The sequence below is a fragment of the Mytilus galloprovincialis genome, chromosome 12, assembly GCF_965363235.1.
Source record: "Mytilus galloprovincialis chromosome 12, xbMytGall1.hap1.1, whole genome shotgun sequence".
Lineage (NCBI taxonomy): Eukaryota > Metazoa > Mollusca > Bivalvia > Mytilida > Mytilidae > Mytilus > Mytilus galloprovincialis.
Window position 1 is genome coordinate 57,406,072 of NC_134849.1, and position 21,003 is coordinate 57,427,074.

General features: G+C 32.8%; 1 protein-coding gene across 3 annotated transcripts in view; it reads left to right on the forward strand.

Moving 5' to 3' along the window:
- Nucleotides 1–21,003, forward strand: part of LOC143054346 (uncharacterized) — a 34,902-nt gene that overhangs the window by 11,339 nt on the left and 2,560 nt on the right. For 2 of the 3 annotated variants that reach the window (XM_076227337.1, XM_076227339.1), the window contains exons 2-4: nucleotides 9,611–9,677; nucleotides 16,457–16,603; nucleotides 20,548–20,799. In XM_076227337.1, the coding sequence (XP_076083452.1) occupies nucleotides 9,611–9,677; nucleotides 16,457–16,603; nucleotides 20,548–20,799 (466 nt within the window). Of the gene's footprint in view, nucleotides 1–628; nucleotides 733–9,610; nucleotides 9,678–16,456; nucleotides 16,604–20,547; nucleotides 20,800–21,003 lie in introns of those variants that run through there. The other variant, XM_076227338.1, reaches the window with a different exon arrangement.

Genomic DNA, 21,003 nt, shown 5'->3' on the forward strand with positions numbered 1-21,003 from the left:
GAAAGTAGACAAGTCCGACCAATCTATCTGTCTATAGGACTAGACTAATTCGAAAGGAGGATAGTATACCTTACCTAATAATGAATTCATAGTTCAGTTAGCAAGCAAGCTTACCAAGGATTCGACCTTTCCCTACACACTCAATGCAATCAGCTGTAATTTCAAATGACAGCATGCATACATCAATGTTACAACACTATAACATGTTGTAAGTCAATACGTTAATAAGTGCACTAATAGAGACCAAATACTTCCATGAAATATTAATTTTTAATCCCATTTTAACATAAAACGGTGTAACAATAGTCTCGGTACTTATACTGACAAACAAACACACGAGATTTTAGTTAAAAATTGATTTTAAACAAAAAACTATATGTAGTGTTTGTATTTTGTATCCTTCGAGATCTCTAATCAATAGTCCTTTTCGAAAAACTCCGTAACACAATTATAATATAATATAAACATTGAATTTTACGCAACTCACATCGAAGCTATTGTGTAACAAATAATACATCTTTCATGGTTATATTGCATCCAATAATATCTGTATAAAATACAACACGCACATTAAAAGCAGATTCATTTACAATTTGTTTTTACGTCGCTAATGAACGGAATCTGACGGACTCGTGCTATATTATATTTACTACACTAAGAATGCATAGAAATAAAATTTTAAGGAAGGATTCAAAAATTAAATTGAAATCAACTACAAAAGGACCAGCGCAGGTAAGACACCTATAATTCCATTTTGCTCACAATGGTCCCTCCGCGCAAAATTTACAACCTTAAAAAAGTTAAGTTTTTGATTACGCGAAAAATCTGCAAGTTATTGAAACTAGCATAAGAAAAGAATATCTTTGAAAATTAAAAAGCCAGGCATCTGTAGTCTTATAACTGCTACTAGTTCATTTTACTAGTTTATGTCTGTTATAAGTATTTAACTTTTGATAGTCTAATCTTTCACCAGACCGTCATTTTTGTTTTTGTTTGTTTTCGAAGCCTTCAAACTGCTTTCTTTAAGGTATAATTTTTGATGACTTTTATAAGATATCTTACACTGACTTTTAGGAGTTTAATCCTTGTCCTTTGGTCTGTTAGTGCATAGCATAGTTGAATGTTTGGCAATCTCACCATATCTCCGGCTTCCTGTTAGAAAGACGCACTTTCGACAGAGTTCTTGTTTTTCTAAAGAATGCGATCTTATATTTATATCTTCTTTTTGTAATACATATACATGTTAAACTTGCCGTCTGCATGCTAGAACTAAGACAATATTCTAATTTGTACTTTGGTAGAACTGGGACTGAAGGACACTGAACTGTAATACTATAAACAAAACATTAAATACTCTTCTAGTTCCTACTTCGTTAGAACTTAGAATGAAATATAGTACTATGAACTAAATATTAGTAATCGACTAGTTCCTACCTTGGTATAACTTAATATGACTGTAATACTAGTGCTATAAAACCAAACATGAGGTACTCTATTAGTTCCTACTTCGGTAGAATTTAGACTTAGCTGTAGCACTATAAATAAAAACAAATAGTACTCTTCTTGTTCCTTCCTCGGTAGAACTTCGACTAAACTGCATTGGCGGATCCAGTGGGAGGGTTCCGGGGGTTGGAACTCCCCTTTTTGGAAGATCAATGCATTTGAATGGGGACATATAGTTGGGATCCCCCCCCCCATCTTTTTAAAATGGCTGGATCCGCCATGAACTGTATTACTATATAAACCAAACATAAAGTACTAAACTAGTTCCTACTTTGGTAAAACTAAGATACTCTTCTAATTCCTACTTCGGTAGAACTTAGACTGAAATATAATACTATAAAGCAATCATTAAGTTATCTTCTAGTTTCTACTTTGGTAGAACTTAGACAGAACTGTAGTATTAGTACTCTTCAACTGAAATTACCGCGATAGTTTTATTTCATTTGATGCCTACTAAGATATGATTTTAGCTTCGTCATTTCAACAGATGTTTAAATCCTTCTTCATACATCATTAAACCACTTTGTTGTCACTTATCTGATTTATAACTTCTAAACTACATTTAAAAGTTAAGATTTAATTACAAAAATGTGATTACATTTAAATTATATGATAAAGTAAGTCGCGTGAGATGAGATGAAAAATATAGACTTTTATATTAATTTACGAATTCTTCGCAGAGGCTCCAGTAGTCTTTTTTATTTATTTTTTTAAATTTAGTATAACTTTATAATTGGTATAATTGAATGATTTTGACATCGAATACAACTATTTTTGAACAGGCATGATTTTTTGATAATTAGACACGGGAAGTTTGTTAAATTGAACACTTTAAAACTTGGATTTGGCGCTTCTGCAACAAGTTAGCGACATGACGATTTAGGAAAAGGACAACAACTGGCATAGTAGACATGTGTATCATATTTCACGTATTCTTAGCAGAAGACTCTATTTTTTGTTTTAATTTAGTATAACTTTATAATTGGTATAATCTTGACACCGAATAAAATTATTTTGGAACAGGTATGATTTTTCGATAAACAGACGCAGGAACTTTGTCAAACTGAACACGTTGAAACTGAAATTGATACTTCCTCTACAAGTTAAATGGCAATGGCATTTAGGAAAAAGAGCAAAAACTGGCATAAACATGTTTATTATATGTTACGCATTCTTTGCTGTGGGCAACAATCTTCTGGTTTTTTTTTTTTTTAAATATAGAATAACTTTATAATTGGTATAATTTAATAGCTTTGACATCGAAAGACGCATAAAACTTGTTGTTACAAACTACATTTTTCTACACTCAGACCAGGGAACTTTTTTGCAAAAGTAAATATTTTGAAACTGCTTTTTGTTGTTTCCTCAATGAGGTAGCGACATGTGGTATTTAGGAATAAGCCATAGAAAAAAGAAGAAGAAGAGCAAAAACTGACAGCCTCTTAGTCGGGATGATGCGATTCAGTTGCTTTGATAGACAGATAAACAAGACAATGTTTTTCTTTTAAAACCATTGTTAATATATTATTGATACAAAGAATAAAATGATAGAACATGATAGTATACAACGTAAATAGTTCACAAGAAAAATATTGATTGTTGCCTCACAAGTGAGCTTAAACATAAGCACCAAACAATGAATAAATATAAAAACAACCAATCTATCAGTGTAAGTGTCATGTAAAAAAACTTTCATATGTCAAAGTCTTTTTTAAAATATTCTGTAAAGCTCTTGAACATGTATCTAAAGTTTTCCGGTAACGACTTTTATTTAGCATTCATTTTTATTTCAATCGGCATTGCGTGATCGCGGACCTCGCAGAGGACATTAATACAACACAATACAACAGCTTGATATGCATCTTATAAATAAGAAACAAACTCATAGCTTGCTGTTTGTTGTCTTTTGTTTTTCAAATGATTGGAAATTGCTCCAACGAGGAAGAAGGACTGAAATAAATTTGTTTTATATAATGTGAAACTAATTTACATATTTTCAGATCGCATAAAGAATAAGACTAGTTTACATAATGGCTTGTTTCACTATTATAAAAAAGATGTCAAATCGAGATGACTGTATAATGAATAAGAAAGTATTATTTAATAAATAAAAAGATATCAGGAGACCACATTTAACAAATACCATAACGTAGCTGGGCTTCCAAAATGTCGTATATGACTTTTTTTGGCTAAAAATACTTTTTGACACCAATGATCTGAGCTGGAGGAAATCTTTGGTATTTCAAAAAAGCATACAATTAGACCAATCAAAATGTTTTAAATAAGACATATTACAAAATTGTCAATGTCAGTTGTTTGTAAAGTTTGCTTCCAAAATGTTGTATGAAAACTTGAAATCGTTGTATAATGGCTTTGGGAATAAAATAATTGTACATTTCTTTATTTATGTGAAAATAATTGAAGTTCTCGAATAATCCAGCAATGTCAAAATCTTATTTCACCGCTATTTACAAAAATGTTCAAGTTTTCATACGACATTTTGGAAGCATTCATTTTGTCAAAATTTTCAAAGCCTGTTTGTGAGATATTTTTTTCTTGAAAAATTTGTAATTTACAACATTTTAAAAGCCCAGCGAAGATAACATTTATTGAATAGCCAGATTCTAAATACAGAATATAAATTATATACTAGTAGTCAATGGACTTCGTATGTTCTGTAAATTAAGTCGATTTCAGTGAGATTTTTTCCCTAGAAGACTAATGTATATACATTGTACCATAATTGATTTAAACGATATATTTTAAAACCTAGAAGACTATATTAAAGGCATTTACAAAACTGATTCTGTGTATTATATATACTTATTCGTTATTTCATAAGGGAGCTACCATTTGATTTTTATGGGGGGGGGGGGGGGGCTAGGATGAAATTTGAAAAACTTGCAAAAAAAAAAAAAGTCAGGACGACAATTTAGGTAATAAAAAGTCAGGATAAACTAAAAAAAAAAAAGGCAGGACCGAACAGAGTGAAAAATAAAAAGGCAGGACAGAGATTACAGCTAAAAAAAAATGCAGGACAAAATTTTTCATCCTAGCCCCCCCCCCCCCCCCCCCCCCATAAAAATCAAATGGTAGCTCCCTAAACCTTTATGAGATATTGAGATGCGTCCATCTTCGGCTAGTTCTTTCTCGATTAGTACAGAATTAGAGAACTGAACTAACTCATTTGGTATAACTACAACTTCATATCTATCAAGTATCTGGTATTGAAGATGATTCATTATTGCCTGTACATATCGTGTTTTTGTTTGTCGTTGGGTTGCATTCCCAGAAAGTTTCACTTGCTAGCATTATTTTATGCACGTATGTCTATGAATTACGTCAGTTCATGGTCATTATTAATACCTCGGGCATGTTACAGGGCATATATGAAAAAGTCCATACATTAATACTATAGTATGTAACGACTTATTCATTGCTGTATTAATTTGTTGACTGAATTTATTTTACGGGGCGATGCTTGTTAATGATCTACAGACAAACTTTTTGTGAAGCTAAGATTTTTATGACAATAACAAGTGATGAAAAAGCGCTATCATAATTTTAATTCAAAAGAGATTTCGTGTTTTTTATTGCTTCTACAGACAAGCTTTTTGTGAAGCTAAGATTTTTATGATACAATAACAGGTGATGAAAAAACACTATGTTATAGTTATTGACCAAGCAAGTCGGTATATGGGATTTAATCTGCACAGCACGAGATGACACAATAACCCGAACGACGTAGGAGTTCGGGTTATTGGGTCATCTCGTGCTGTGCAAATTAAATTTCATATACCGATTTGATTGGCCAATAACTGTTTTAACACATGACGCAATCAATTTACGTGAACGTTTTAGAAATGTTGACGTCATTCCGCAATCCACGGATCCTAGGAAAGTTTCTTGTAGGGTAAAGCAAGGCGAAAATACGACTTTGGTAAGTTTAAAATTAATATTTTTTTTCATATTTCTAAAATTGCGATTTAATGGTATATTTTTTTATCGCTTCCTCAGGCTTGAGTAAATGATAAAAAAAAAATGTTTTGTTGATTAAAATATTTCCGTTAAATTTATTCCCATTTTTATTTAATTGGTGACGATTAAGACTTTCACAAACTGTGTACTTTCAAATCGGTGTATGAATATAAAAAAAAATAACTGCAAGGGTTATTGAGTTTAAATCAGAATAATTGCTTTTGAATTTCTTTCCCTCAATGATATGCTTAGAGAGAAAAAGAAACGAGGAAGATATTATATTATTTAAATCTAAAATATCAAATAAACAGAAAATACGTTTCTCTTTCAAAACCTTTAACACCCCCCCCCCCCCCCCCCCCCCCAATCTCTTTTTATCTTCTGTATTACTTTTTAAGACACGTCCATCTAAATGAAGTCTGATTGATCTCCAGCTAATCCCCCTGTTTTAAAACAAACTGAAATATGGTCCTCATTAAATTTGGTCCAAAAATAGTTCCTTTATATTCGGATATTCAAAAAGTCGTTATAAATTCCATTGAGTCTGAAACTAATCTAAATCAGATTGATTTCTTTATATTCGGATATTCTTAGATACAATTCTTTTTGGGCAGAAATTAACAAAAATTGTTTTAACTTTCTTTTTTACTTTAAAACACTGATATAGATTTACGTTGTACACAAAATATAATAAAATAGGAGAAACCTTTCTTTTTTTTATTTTGAAACTACGATGTTTGTACGAAGTTTATCTTTGTCGTAATTTCAAGGCAGATGGCAGATTCGGGGGTGGGGGGGGGGGGGGGGGGGCGAACAGGTCGTTAACCCTTGGATTTGACAAAGTATCGTGTTTTAGCTTCAAAACGTCAATATTGTCTTTAGTCTCGCTACACTCGTGGATTTTTTTTTTAATTTGATAGAATAACGCCCCATTCAAAATCAAAGAACCGCCCCTAAAGGTAAAAATAGATTTGAACTGTGCAGTTATCTGAGGTAGTTAATGCACACCTTAGCTGTGCATTATCCAGATTATACCACAGTAAGAACAAAGAGATTTTACTCTTGCCATGTGTTAACATTATTTTAATTCAAAAGAGATTCCGTGTTTTGAATTTTAATTAAGTGTAACTGGTGTCGATGACTTAACGTGCCCCATATTCATCTCTGATTTTACAATGTAAACTTGTCAGACACTTTAAGTACCATTCAAATGTGGTTATATTTTCCTACAAATTCAAATGTTTTATAATAATTTAACTTTTTCATTAGAATATTGACAATTTTTTTTTACCCTTCAAAATGGTTTTTTTTTTTTTTTTGTATGGCCTATTTAGTGGACAGTTTTTTTTTAGAGAGAAATAACAGCTTAAAAGAGGGACGAAAGATACCAGAGGGACAGTCAAACTCATAAATCGAAAATAAACTGACAACGTCATGGCTAAAAATGGAAAAAAAAAAAGACAAACAGACAAACAATAGTACACATAACACAACATAGAATAAGCAACACGAATCCCACAAAAAAAACTAGGGGTGATCTCAGGTGCTCCGGAAGAATAAACAGATCCTGCTCCACATGTGGCACTTGTCGTGTTGCTTATGTGATAAACAATCCGGTAAATAGTCTAATTAGGTATGGGTCACATTCATGAAAGGGAAGGGAATTGTAGTTACGACGTAAGGAACATATCCGATATAATTTTCGACGCATTCTTCATATATTTGTATATCTACATTCTCTACATTCTCTAAGCTATATATATATTGCTTTTGAATAAAAGACTATTATTATCATATTTATAGAACGATTTCATAAACGTTTAACTGATCGTATCATCCGTTCGGAAGTGAATACTACTGCTGCATTACATGATGTCTCGTCTTTTTTCAAATATCTTTCTTTATTTCATTTCAGTTCTCTCACTCACCTTTTTTCACTTTGAATTTCAATTTTAGATCATAAATAATTTTATAGCTTTAGAAACCAAGGTCCATATTGCTCATTCTTATATTTTTTATAAAAATTACTAGATTTGAATTAGATTTACGATGCTGATAATTTTAATTATTGCACGCATATATAAATTATCAAATTTTTATTTTCTCAAGAAATTTTTCTATTTTTTCTTGAATAAATGTTATTTCATGTTATTTAATGTGCACATTCACTTCAAATGTTCCAACTTCCCTTTTAATTGAAATTAAAATCTCGGATTTCGTCTATTAAATCTTTTGTACAAAAGTTTACAAAGGTGGCGAGATTTAATATGGAAATAAAAAGACTTTTAAAAATTGATATTGAAGTGAAATAAAACTATTTGTAATGGGAACACCGCTTCACTTATCGTTTACGTAGTACATGAATAAATTTAACTTTTAAAAATTTGATGTCAAAATTATGAGTTTGATTTTAATTCAAAGTTGATCATTGAGATGATAGAGTTTTAAATGGAAGGCCAAGTAAATTATTTCAAGTTTATGACCCCTATTTTCTTACTTCTATAATGTTTTTATTTCTTATATTGTGCTGTAACATTTTCGTAGTGTACCAAGTTAGGAGAATTGTTGAGCGCTCTCATATTCACGTTATTTTTGCCACTGAAATAATTCCCATTTTATATTTATCTTTCAGTGGCGGATCCAGAACTTTTCCTAAAGGGGGGGGGGGGGGGGGGGGCGCTGACTGACCTAAAGGGGGGGCCGCTCCAGTCATGCTTTAGTGATTCCCTATATAATCAACCAAATTTTTCCCACGAAAGGGGGCCCCGGGCCCCCCAGCCCCACCCCCTGGATCCGCCTATGTCTTTTGTTTGCTGAGGTAAGTCCGAGATGTAGGCATACACATCATATGTACATATTGACTAATCCTATTCAAACTGTTTGTTCTTTGAACTGTCTGAAGGAATGTCTTTTTCATCTTCTGAAAAAAAGCTTTACGATGTTAAGCGATTGTTACTGTTCCTTTTTCCCTGGCATTTTACAGCATCGTAGTCTATAAAATGGTGCTAACTACTTTATTATAATGTTGTTGGTGCGGTGCGTTCGACATCAATCCGAATTGACTAGGATTGAGTTTTCGTGTCGAAGGTTTGCGGGTTTCTCTGGGAACTCCGGCTGCCTCCCTTCATATAAAACTGACCGCCAAAAACCAATGGTTTGAAAGTGGCACTAAACACCAATTATCCAATAGTCAATCAGTATACCTTATTTTAATTCCAAAACTTGATTTACGAAAGATAAGAGTTTGCCTTGACGTTTTTTGTGTAACCTGAATGCAACGTTCTTTTTAGAAAATCCCTTTTTTACTCCGGGGTCTACTCTTCGCGCTAACCGTCTGGACTAAAAACTTATTCGCTTCAAGGGAAGCAATTCCGCCACATTGACAATGTCATATTTATTTGTTTGGCCTAAATAACGTATTATAACTGGATGAACATATATCAGGAATTCAATTGAAAAGTTTATCTTTATTATAAATTTGACAATATACATCCTATATATCGATCAATGCAAAAATGACAGGCCCTTAAAATGGACAATTTAAAAACTGAGGAATTAAAATGATTCAAACAGTATTCATTCACAAGTAGGGCTCTCCCTGACGTGTGAAATTTAAACTGATTTTATGAATACATTATAAAGGAGAGGAAACATTTGTATACCTAATTATATACAAATGATTTTTACAGCTTTTAAATAGAAAAATGTTTGCAGAAGATTGACGTAGTCTCTTGACGATAGTAGTTTACTCAACGTTTAAATTGAACGTGACAATGGCACTACTTAATTTTAATAATTATACAAAAGAAGTGAAATGTACATTGATTATGCATTTTGACGAGACATTCAGCTGCTGGAAATGCACATGAACACGTGAATTTAACTTTGAAATATTGTGTTCAGCAGTAGATGGATTTTTGTCAAGTGTGTTATGTCAACATAAAAGTTAATGAAATTGATCAACACAGTTTATACAATTGGTATACTCTTCAACGTAGTGGATTTAAACAGAGCATATAGGCAGTGTCTAAAAACGAAGATACTTCACCGGTTTAGGAGTCTCTAATGAAGTCCATGTTAGTGTTCAAGCTGACGTGATTTTAGAATGTCTTTTCGTTATTTCTTGCAGGAGAAAGTTAAAGATGACGCTCCAAAATTATCTGCTAAGGAAGCCTTCAGAGCATTTGTGTATGACAGTAAGTATCTTTTATATGTTGATAGTTTTTATTCTCGTCTTGGTGAGTAAGGCTTGTAATATTGGCAACTGAACGTCAAGGATCCATTACTGCAGTCAATCAGTTAGACTTTCAATCAAGTAATTAGAAAGTCATATAATTATTACATCAGTCAACTTATTAATCTGTAAATCATTTATTTAGGGAATAGGTCATTCATTTATTATTCAATCAAAAACTAAGAAAGTCATAAATTATTCAATAAAGGAATAAGAAATTCAGAAAATTATTTAGTCAACTTGTCAGTCAGTTTATTATTTAATTAGAATTAGAACAGTAGAAAATTATTCAATTAGGCAATTAGAAAGTCCGCTAATTATTCAATTAAGCAATTAGAAAGTCCGCTAATTATTCAATTAAGCAATTAGAAAGTCCGCTAATTATTCAATTAAGCAATTTACTAAGATAATTTACTAAGATGTTAAATATGTTATCCAACAGTAAGAAAGCCAGTTAATTACTCAATTTCTTCAGTTTATTTAACTAGACAGTTACTAATGAACACCATAATTTAGATAGTCGGTTAACTATTCATCAGGCAATCAAAGCTAGTCAGTTAATTATTCATAACACAAGATGTAAATCAATTGATTTTTCAATTACTAAATTAACTAGTCATTGATTTAATTATGATATTCTTTAATCAGTTAGATACTCCCTGAGTCAATCAATCAATCAATCAATCAATCAATCAATCATTCAATCATTCAATTAATCAATACATTTACATTGACTGTGTTTCAATCATTCTATTCGCAAACAATATCTGGTTTTGAGATATTCTTTTAATAACTGCTCTTGATAAAAGTAACTTCGGTTGAACGTTAATTCCTTCTCATTTATAGAGTTTAATTGTACCATTTGCTTGCTAAACAGCTTTCATAATGTACCAAAATGGGGAATGCCTTTTCACAATAGAAATATTAATTATTATTTCTGTTGTTAAGTACACAGTGTAACTCTATCGTGTGTGGTTTGCCGTTGAGAAGTATATATACATTCAACCACTTTAACAAAGACTAGAAATCATTTATTATGAGCAAGCCTCGATTTTACGTCTTTTTGATATTAAAATGTTAATAAATGGATTTAATAACTGACATACTGATCTTTTCAATTTTTACATAGATGAAAAGGAATTTTTGATAAAAGGTTAAAATATATCAATAATTCAATAAGGCTAATCATTACGGGGGTTACATGTTACTGTAAATGTCTTTTGAACGAAATAAACTAAGCTTATGTAAAATATGAAAAGCAGCGCGGTCTAACTGTGTCAAGTCAGATCGTTCATTTTTTCCTGTCTGTTAAACTTTTTTTGGTTCGAGCGTCACTGATGAGTCTTCGAGGGTTTCTTATCGTCGAGTTGCAAGTTGCGAGTTAAGAAATTCGAGTTGCGAGTTATAAAAGTCGAGTTGCGAGTTAAGAAAGTCGAGTTGCGAGTTACAAAAGTCGAGTTGCGAGTAACAAAAGTCGAGTTGCGAGTTACAAAAGTCGAGTTGCGAGTTACAAAAGTCGAGTTGCGAGTTACGAAAGTCGAGTTGCGAGTTAAGAAAGTCGAGTTGCGAGTTACGAAAGTCGAGTTGCGAGTTACGAAAGTCGAGTTGCGAGTTACAAAAGTCGAGTTGCGAGTTACAAAAGTCGAGTTGCGAGTTACAAAAGTCGAGTTGCGAGTTACAAAAGTCGAGTTGCGAGTTACGAAAGTCGAGTTGCGAGTTACAAAAATATTGTTTACACTGAATTTCAGGTTTGTTTAACATTTGATTTTTTTTTTATTTCCATGCAACCGTGAGAGATATATGTACAATAAAAGTGAATTATGTGCAAAAATAGACAACGTGCTTACTTCTAATTTCTATTCCGTAATTGGAGTAAACTATGGGGATATTTTGAATCCCAACCTTTTCAAGATTTTTATAAATGAATTATAACGGAAATTGATGAGACTGTCATTAAAGTGAGATGGTTAGCGCCATAAAACCAGGTTTAATCCACCATTTTTAACCGGATTTTTGTGACAAAAATGTCGGTTATTGATTTGGGGATGTACGGCGGGCGGGCGGGCGGTCGGTCGGGCGGGCGGCAATCAAATGTTATCCGTGCATTAACTCATGAACCGTTCAACCAAAGCTTTTAAAATTTTAATATGTTGTTACTGACAACTAAATGAAGGTCAAGTTCAATAATGGCGATTTTGACTTTTACCGCTCAGGAGTTATGGTTCTTGAAAGATTGAAAAATGGAGTTTCCAGTCGTTTTCGTGCATTTACGCATGAACTGTTCTACCTAAGCTTCCCAAATTTTAATATGTTGTTACTGATGACAAAATGGAGGTCAAGTTCAATAATGGCGATTTTGACTTTTACCGGTCAGGAGTTATGGTTCTTGAAAGATTGAAAAATGGAGTTTCCAGTCGTGTCCGTGCATTTACGCATGAACTGTTCTACCTAAGCTTCCCAAATTTTAATATGTTGTTACTGATGACAAAATGGAGGTCAAGTTCAATAATGACAATTTTGACTTTAACCGTTCAGGAGTTATGGTTCTTGAAAGATTGAAAAATGGTGTTTCCAGTCGTGTCCATGCATTTACGCATGAACTGTTTTACCAAAGCTTCCCAAATTTAAATATGTTGTTACTGATGACAAAATAGAAGTCAAGTTCAATAATGACGATTTTGACTTTTACCGTTCAGGAGTTATGGTTCTTGAAAGATTGAAAAATGGTGTTTCCAGTCGTGTCCGTGCATTTTCTCATGAACCATTCAACCAAAGCGTTTGAAATTTTTATATGTTGTTACTGATGGCAAATTAGAGGTCAAGTTCAATAATGATGATTTTGACTTTTACCGTTCAGGAGTTGTGGTTCTTGAAAGATTGTGAAATGGCGTTTCCATTCACGTTGTTGCATTTACTCATGAACCATTCAATCTAAGCTTTTCAAATTTTAAGATGTTGATACTGATGACAAAATGGAGGTCAAATTTGATATTGACGATTTTCACTTTCACCATTCATCAGTAATGGTTCTTGTGATATTGCCAGGACACAAATAAATATTAATAAATCCGGTTTGCTGTCGTTGTGACAGCCTCTTGTCTACATTTGAAAATGCCTGTACCAAGTCAGGAATATGACAGTTCTTGTCCATTCGTTTTTGATGCGTTTTGTTATTTGATTTTGCCATGTGATTATGGACTTTCCGAATTGATTTTCATCTATAAAGTTCAGTATTTTTATGATTTTACTTTTTACCGGATGCATTTAATGAAACCCCAGATGCTGTTGATATTAATGACCGCAGAATTGACTGCCTCGTGTATGCAGAGGATTATTTTTTGTCTAGTTCCAAGGCAAGTCTTTCAAAAACGACTTGATAAAATTGAGAATGGAAATGGGGAATGTGTCAAAGAGACAACAACCCGACCAAATAAAAAAACAACAGCAGAAGGTCACCAACAGGTCTTCAATGTAGCGAGAAATTCTCGCACCCGGAGGCGTCCTTCAGCTTGATAGTTGATAGTTTATCCTGAACTGTAAAATGGTGTTTAAAGGTCAATCTATTCTAAACCAAAGTGAATATGATTAACAGTCATGGAAAACTTTTAAAAGAATATTTGTATTGCGAAAAAGATATAATAGAATGTGTTTACAATTATAAGTATCTAGGTTTAATATGTATATTGCCGGACTTTTTAAGCATGGAAAGGGAGAGTCATACAAAAAATCACTATAAGCAATATTTAAATTGCGAACTTCATCATCTTACAATCCAAGTAATTTTACTCTATAACATATATATATATATATAGAGCCCAGGTGGTCGTGTGGTCTAGCGGGACGGCTGCAGTGCAGGCAATTTGGTGTCACGATATCACAGTAGCATGGGTTTGAATCCCGGCGAGGGAAGAACCAAAAATTTGCGAAAGCAAATTTACAGATCTAACATTGTTAGGTTGATGTTTAGACGAGTTGTATATATATGTATACAACTCGTCTAAACATCAAAACAATATATATATATATACGACCATACAATAAAACCTATTTTAATGAATGGCAGGGAAATTACAGGAATGTTCAAAACTATCTCTGCAGCATGCCAGAAAGAAAGTGAATATTTATTACAGCACCTTTACATATGAACGATTTTTTTAGATGAATCCAATTTAAAATTAGGTTAAACAAATAGTCTTCTAACTTTATAGCTGTGCTAGGAGAGCTTGATGTATTCCCTTTATATTTTTCAGTTGTATTATCAATTAATATGAAATATCGGTTTAGAATAAAAAAAAAAAAATATGAAAGATGGTTTACTATATGATACCTTTATGTGTAACAAAAACATGTTCACTAATAATATTGAATGCTTTAATACATCCATACACATACATTATTGTTTTCAAAAAGCTGAAATATTCATAATTTGGAAGTAAAGCTTGACTTTGTTATCAAGTCAGTTAAGCAAAACTTTTGTTATAGTTTGGTAAAATTTTGGTAGACAAAAAGAATAGATACAAAGAGTAGTAAATTAGATTTTTATTTCAAACAAAAAAACTTGTTTCTCTAAAGAAATGTATCTACATGAATCTTTAACAAACTAAAACATATGCAAGAGCAACAAAGCTAAAGATTCCTGGCATAGGTAAGACACAAAAATGCGGCGAGTTTAAACTGGTTTTATTCACGCTCATTAGCCCATCATATCTCCATCATCTCTAGCCAATGTATAAGACATATATAATTTTAACATCCTCAATTTTGAGTGTCACTGACGAACAATAAATTTTGCTGTCCCTTACGAATATTGTCCGGATCTGGAGCTGCCCCAAAAAGCCCACTTTAAACGAAATCTGCAGAAGGGGTGTTTTACATATATGTACTATAGTTTAGTTGCTATCTCCCTTTACGTTTAATACGACGCGGTGCTATGTATGAAATTTAAAAAAATAATTAAACTGCAAGCCATCTGCTGTATTTCAAAAGGCTATCTGCTTCTTCAGAAAATACTATACGTAGTTAATATCTAGTCCATTTTATTTTAACAAGAGACACAGATATAGTGTAAACCACAAAAATAATCAACAACACTTTGTACAATTCTATAACTAATCATCATTCCAAAATGTTATACAGTTACACCAAAAAATTAAATATTTTAGTTTCTCCATTTTTACGAAATTCGACTTTCTTAACTCGCAACTCGACTTTTGTAACTCGCAACTCGACTTTTGTAACTCGCAACTCGACTTTCGTAACTCGCAACTCGACTTTCGTAACTCGCAACTCGACTTTTGTAACTCGCAACTCGACTTTCTTAACTCGCAACTCGACTTTTGTAACTCGCAACTCGACTTTCGTAACTCGCAACTCGACTTTTGTAACTCGCAACTCGACTTTTGTAACTCGCAACTCGACTTTCTTAACTCGCAACTCGACTTTCTTAACTCGCAACTCGACTTTCTTAACTCGCAACTCGACTTTCGTAACTCGCAACTCGACTTTTTTAACTCGCAACTCGATACTCGACAACAAGTGAATCTCTGAGTCTTCTATGTTGATAGAAAAACAAAATATATGTGGTATTCATCAATGACGCAAAATCAGTTAATGCGCAGCAAAAATTATACAAAAAGCAATGATAGTGCGCGTTTATTGTTGTTTTTCATCTCAAAGTCACAATGAGTTTATTTCCACCAAATGCATGCATTATTCTTAAAATGAAAGGTGTAATATGATTGCCAATGAGACATCTATCAAAACTAACCAACAGGGTCAATAACGTAGATTAAAGCAACTTTAGGTCATCAAACATTCTTCAACAATGAGCAAAACCCACACCGGCCTGATAGTCAACTATCAAAGTCACTCACATGCCAACATGTGAAATTTTTCAAACGAAAAAAAAACAACGGCAAAATTTTTAAACAAACAACAAACGAAAACAGATATAACAGACATCAACCAACGAAAACTACCGAATTACAGGGGCAGGTACATACAGAATGTACCGTGGATGAACATGTTTGTGAGAGCTCAATGATCCCCTGACATGGAACACTGGTTTAACAGCACAACATTAAACCAATCGTTGAAAATCTGTTGAAAACGGTTTGACCAAAGAAATTAAAGGCGGATCCAAGCGAATTCTAGCTTGCACAAGAGAAATTCGGTCTTGATAAGAAAATGACAACAGATTCCCTCCTTATACCTGATGGTACCTTTTAATGTTGTTTGTATCAGATGACCAATAAATAAATCATTAGATCATTTCACATAACAAAAATCACGTTTGTGCGAGGTCATGAAATAATTTATTACAATAACTTTGCAATGGAATAGCTTCCATCAAAGTAAGGGCAATCAATTATTGCTATTGTAATTAGGCAATGCTAGTTAATTTTTAGATTCTCATTGCCCCCTCCCCCTTCCTACTCCGGGTTTTGTCTTTATATTCTTTATAGGGTTGGTGTTATATTTCGTAAATCCTAGAATAAAAAGTGAAAATCAACACACAAAAAAACCACAAAACAATGAAATTAAATTATCAATCCCCCCTTTTCCACTTTTTCTGTTGTGTACCTTTCAGAAGTCCCCCCTTTTCAGTCTACTCTGACATACGCTACTAATAATTTTGAGACAAAAAAATTATTATAAATTTCATATTGCATCTAATGTCAAATATACATTTTGCTTTTTACATGATTTTCCCATAATGCATAACATTGTTTTGTCTTGCAGCACTGAAGAACGTGTTCAGCCTTACAGCACGTGATGATGGTGACATAAACGTGAATATTGATAACGTCACTCCACTGATGAAAGCACTGGAACTGGACATCAAAGATGAGGCCTACATTGACATGGTACACGAAGCCTGCATAGAGAGTGAGTAATATTTAAAATCACTGGCGGATCCAGAAATTTTCATACGTGGGGGCCCACTAACTGCCTAAGAGGGGGGCCGCTTCAGTCACGGTTCAGTGATTCCCTATATAAGCAACCATTTTTTTTCCCGAAAAAGGAGGGCCCGGGCCCCCTGCCCCCTCTGTGTTCTCTTTTAACCAATGATATTTCTAGAAGCTCAAAGGAGGCAAGACCGTGTTTACTCTGAACAGAAGATGTAGTCTTCTTGAAGATCGATATATTATTTTGAAGATGCATACTATTCATCCAATCTATATTGTGGAAAATATAGGCTAAATTGAGTTAAATTAAGTCTTAAAAACACATATCCTGTATTTTATGCTTTCATAGTTCGCAGTTGTTTTTTTCTTGTTATTAACTTTTTTGCGGTTTTCTTCTCAATTAGACCACGGTATAATGACAAACGCGTACAATGGTTGAATATAACTTATATTTACATTATCTAAGTTTGTTTATTTTTGAGTAATCTTTAATATACCACTTCCTGAAGTTTAAATCATTTTATTGAAAAAGTTTATTTAAACCTAAAAAGTGATATAAAATAAATTTGATTTGTCAAAATAAGGCATGTAATGGTAAGCCTGTACTGAAAACTGAGCAGTAAAAGGCGTTAAAACTACCATGGCCCACAAATTTACTAAGGTTTTCATAAAATGACCTTAATATCCTGAAGTCAAAATGTTTTCTATTTTTTGTGTTTACGGTCATACTTGTACTTCCGCTAAACGTGCACAACAAGCGTACCGACTTACAAATCATGTTTAAACCAAACACCGTGTTAAAATAGTGCCGAATTCTTAAAGAACTCTAGTTTTACTAATGTAACAACACTTACTGTATAAAATCTGTGTAGACTATTCTATCTTTATTTTTCAATTTATAAATATCAATTACAACATATATATGTTAAGCTAAACTGAATCATTTCATTGTTTTCATCGTCCAAATCGAATAAGCGTGAAATACTTGTCACTTGACGTTACGTTATCCTCTATACCAATCAATTATTCTCTGTTTGCTTATTCTCTATTGGAAATATTTGCATAAGAAATTGGCATGGTCAGAGATTGTATGTTCTTTTCCCTCCAACATGATGTTTCACAAGACAGCCACAGAGGAGTGTCCTGGACATGGGACAGGCACATAAATATGCATTGGGCTTAAACACATTTTTTAAAGATCTGTTAACCCTCACCCGTTGATATTGTCTGTTGATAATTTGATGTTTGCATCAAATAAAGCTAATTTTGGTTGCATGATTGTTTTTTTTATTAATTTGTCTTGAATGTTTGCTAGTTATTGATAAACACGACTTTGGTTCCTGCTCATTATTTTGTTGTAGTTGACTTGCATTGTTTGGTAACAGTTTTCTCTTACTCATATTTAAAGTAATATTATTTCTAATGCATAATATCTTTCTGAAGTTTACTCTGTGGATAAAAAAGGAACAGTGACTGCGCATTTAAATATTTTATATAAATTAAAAAAAAATATGCGAATAAAAATTAAAGAGATGCTTTGAATTAAATCAAATTAAGTTCTCATTCGTGTAAAGACTAAGTACACACATACTGGTTGTTAATGTAAACAAATAGACTTTAAATCACAAAGTGTTTAGAAGTCTTTTTTCGTGGGCGATGATATATGTTTAAATATTTAAGAAGTTATGTAATAGAAGATTTACCCGGCATCTACAAGGAACCGCTGTTTAAATTGAAATTTATTTAATTTTCGTCTTCTTTTAGCCATTTTCTGTTATATCTGTACAATAAGCAGACTGATATCATTAGATAGATAGTTTCAAGGAAGGAAACAGAGTCACAATTAATGAAACTTTATTTTTTGTATGTATTAGTCTATTTATTCATACATAGTCGACGCGTAAAAAGTTATTTTTGTAGTTCTTGGTGATCTCAAATACCCCTTCCCTCCTTTTTTTGCTCCGTCCGAACAAAGGTCTGACAAGTATATCTTATAATATTGACAAATTGGCTATTAGGCAAATTAGAAATCTAAGTGCATTCAAATCTATTATAAAACTTGCGTTTAAGTACATCTGAAATTTCTCTCTTATACTGACCAATATAATTAATATTTGAAATTTCAACTGGACAGACAATCTCCCCCATTGATGGATTAAGTTCTCATTTACTCTATTGAATTTAGGATTTAATAAATGACCACTATAATGAATGTTTGGTAAAGATAATCTACAATTCGGCATGTATAGGTCAACAGGTGTCACTATATAAAATTGAGAATGGAAACGGGAATGTGTCAAAGAGATAACTTAGATATACATGTATAATGTTTATTGAATATAAATGCACATTTTTACCCATATGGGTTGAAGGCATACATACATGTAAATCAACATAATAATTTTACAATGCATCATACAGAAAACAATCCGACCAAAGAGCAAAACAGTGTCCAACTACGACAATGGGTCTTCAACACAGCGGGAAAATCTGACATTCATAGGCGGACTTCAGCTAGCTCCTTACTGTATGTCTATACAACCCTTCTTGTATTGGACATTTTTTCTCACGTTTCTAAAGCTCGTACAAATGAATTAATATTTTCTGACAATGTTCATATATCGTGAATAAGATCTGTGTCCTCGGTTGCTATTTAAGGCGTGTATAGAATATTTTTTCCCACAATACAGATAGCCATTGTAATATAAAAAAGCTATACCATTTGATTTTTAATTGGGATGGGGTTTGTGTCATGCATATTGTTTTAGTTGTAATATCTGTCCTGCCTTTTTATTTTTCACTCAGTTCGGTCCTCTATCTTTTTTATATTAGTTTATCCTGTCGAATTTTTTAACCGATAAATTGTCCTCCTGCCGTTTTTGCCAAGTTGCTCATCCGGCCTTTATTTTATTCAAAACTCCTGTCCTGCCTTTTTCTTTCAAATTTCACCCTAGATACCCAACCTAAACATCAAATGTTAAATCCGTAATTGATTTTGCATTCATGTGCATTTGTTTCTTATCTTTTTGCAGTTTCGAGTTGCTATGTTATGTTCCCTACGTTTATAGATTGCATATATCCCTATACGAAATAAAATTCTAATATGACGTGCTTCTTTCGCTTTGTGAACAAACCCATGCTCTAAATCCAATAAAATTGTTTGCACATGCGTATATTGACTTCTTCAGAATAATGAATTTTATCAAATTATCATGCACTTAATATATTTCCTTAACTTTAAAACACTTTCAAACTCTTTAATGGTGCACATGATGTTACTTATTCATTTATTATGACTGTAATGTGTTGCATTCCGAAATTGACATATTTGACCTAGATACGACAACCGTTCATGCTTGTTGTTCAAACTCCTCCCTCTGAAAAAATCACTGTGCCAGCCGTTTGCTTATTTACAAACAAAAAAGGGAGATTCATGGAAGAGCCTACACAAACGCTTTTACACTTATACTTATCGGACATAGAAATTACCTTAATTATCCTATTCAGAATCGAAATAATTGATGCAAGCTATACTTTATTGTAGTTTTAACATGGGTAGGCATTATATTCGTGATTATTTTTGCCCGAGCGTTTAACATGGGTAGGCATTATATTCGTGTTATTTTAGCCCTCACTATCGCTAGGGCAAAAATAATCACGAATATAATGCCTACCCATGTTAAAACTACAATAAAGTATAGCTTGCATCAATTATTTCTTAATTAAGTTTACCTGCCAAATCAGAGGTAAAATGTCCGTCCTAAATAATTATGGTAACCCTCCCTTTTATAATACAACATACTAGCTAATGTAGATTCTACCGATTAAATATCAAGCTATTTGTTTTCCGACAGTTGACCTAGAAAAGTCAGTGTTTAATTAAGATTTTAACATAAAATTCACGAAACAATGCTATTTTTACAGGTTTTGGAAACATCAATATCAATGAATTTGATGAAACGATAATGGAACAAAGGAAGCGTGCCACAGGGGAGGAGTTTGACGATGACTTTAGGTCCGCCTTCAGATTGATTGACGTAGACGGTGATGGTATCATATCGGTTCAGGATTTGTACCAACTTATGATGGGTATTGGTGAAATGTTAACAGACGACGAACTTTCGGAACTCCTCAAAGGGGCCGATGCTGACGGAGATGGAGAAGTTAGTTACAAAGGTAATACATCCGGTGTTTTTTTTAACCTCCTTTTAAAACAAAGAAGAGTTGCTTACCATTACATATAATAGAGTGTTCGATAATACGCCAGATGGTGGAGCATGAATCGGAGTATGCTCATTTGACAATTACAATCAGTACTTTGACACAGGTGTGCGGAAAACATTTATAGCAGTAATTAATGGCTACATAAAATTGAGAATG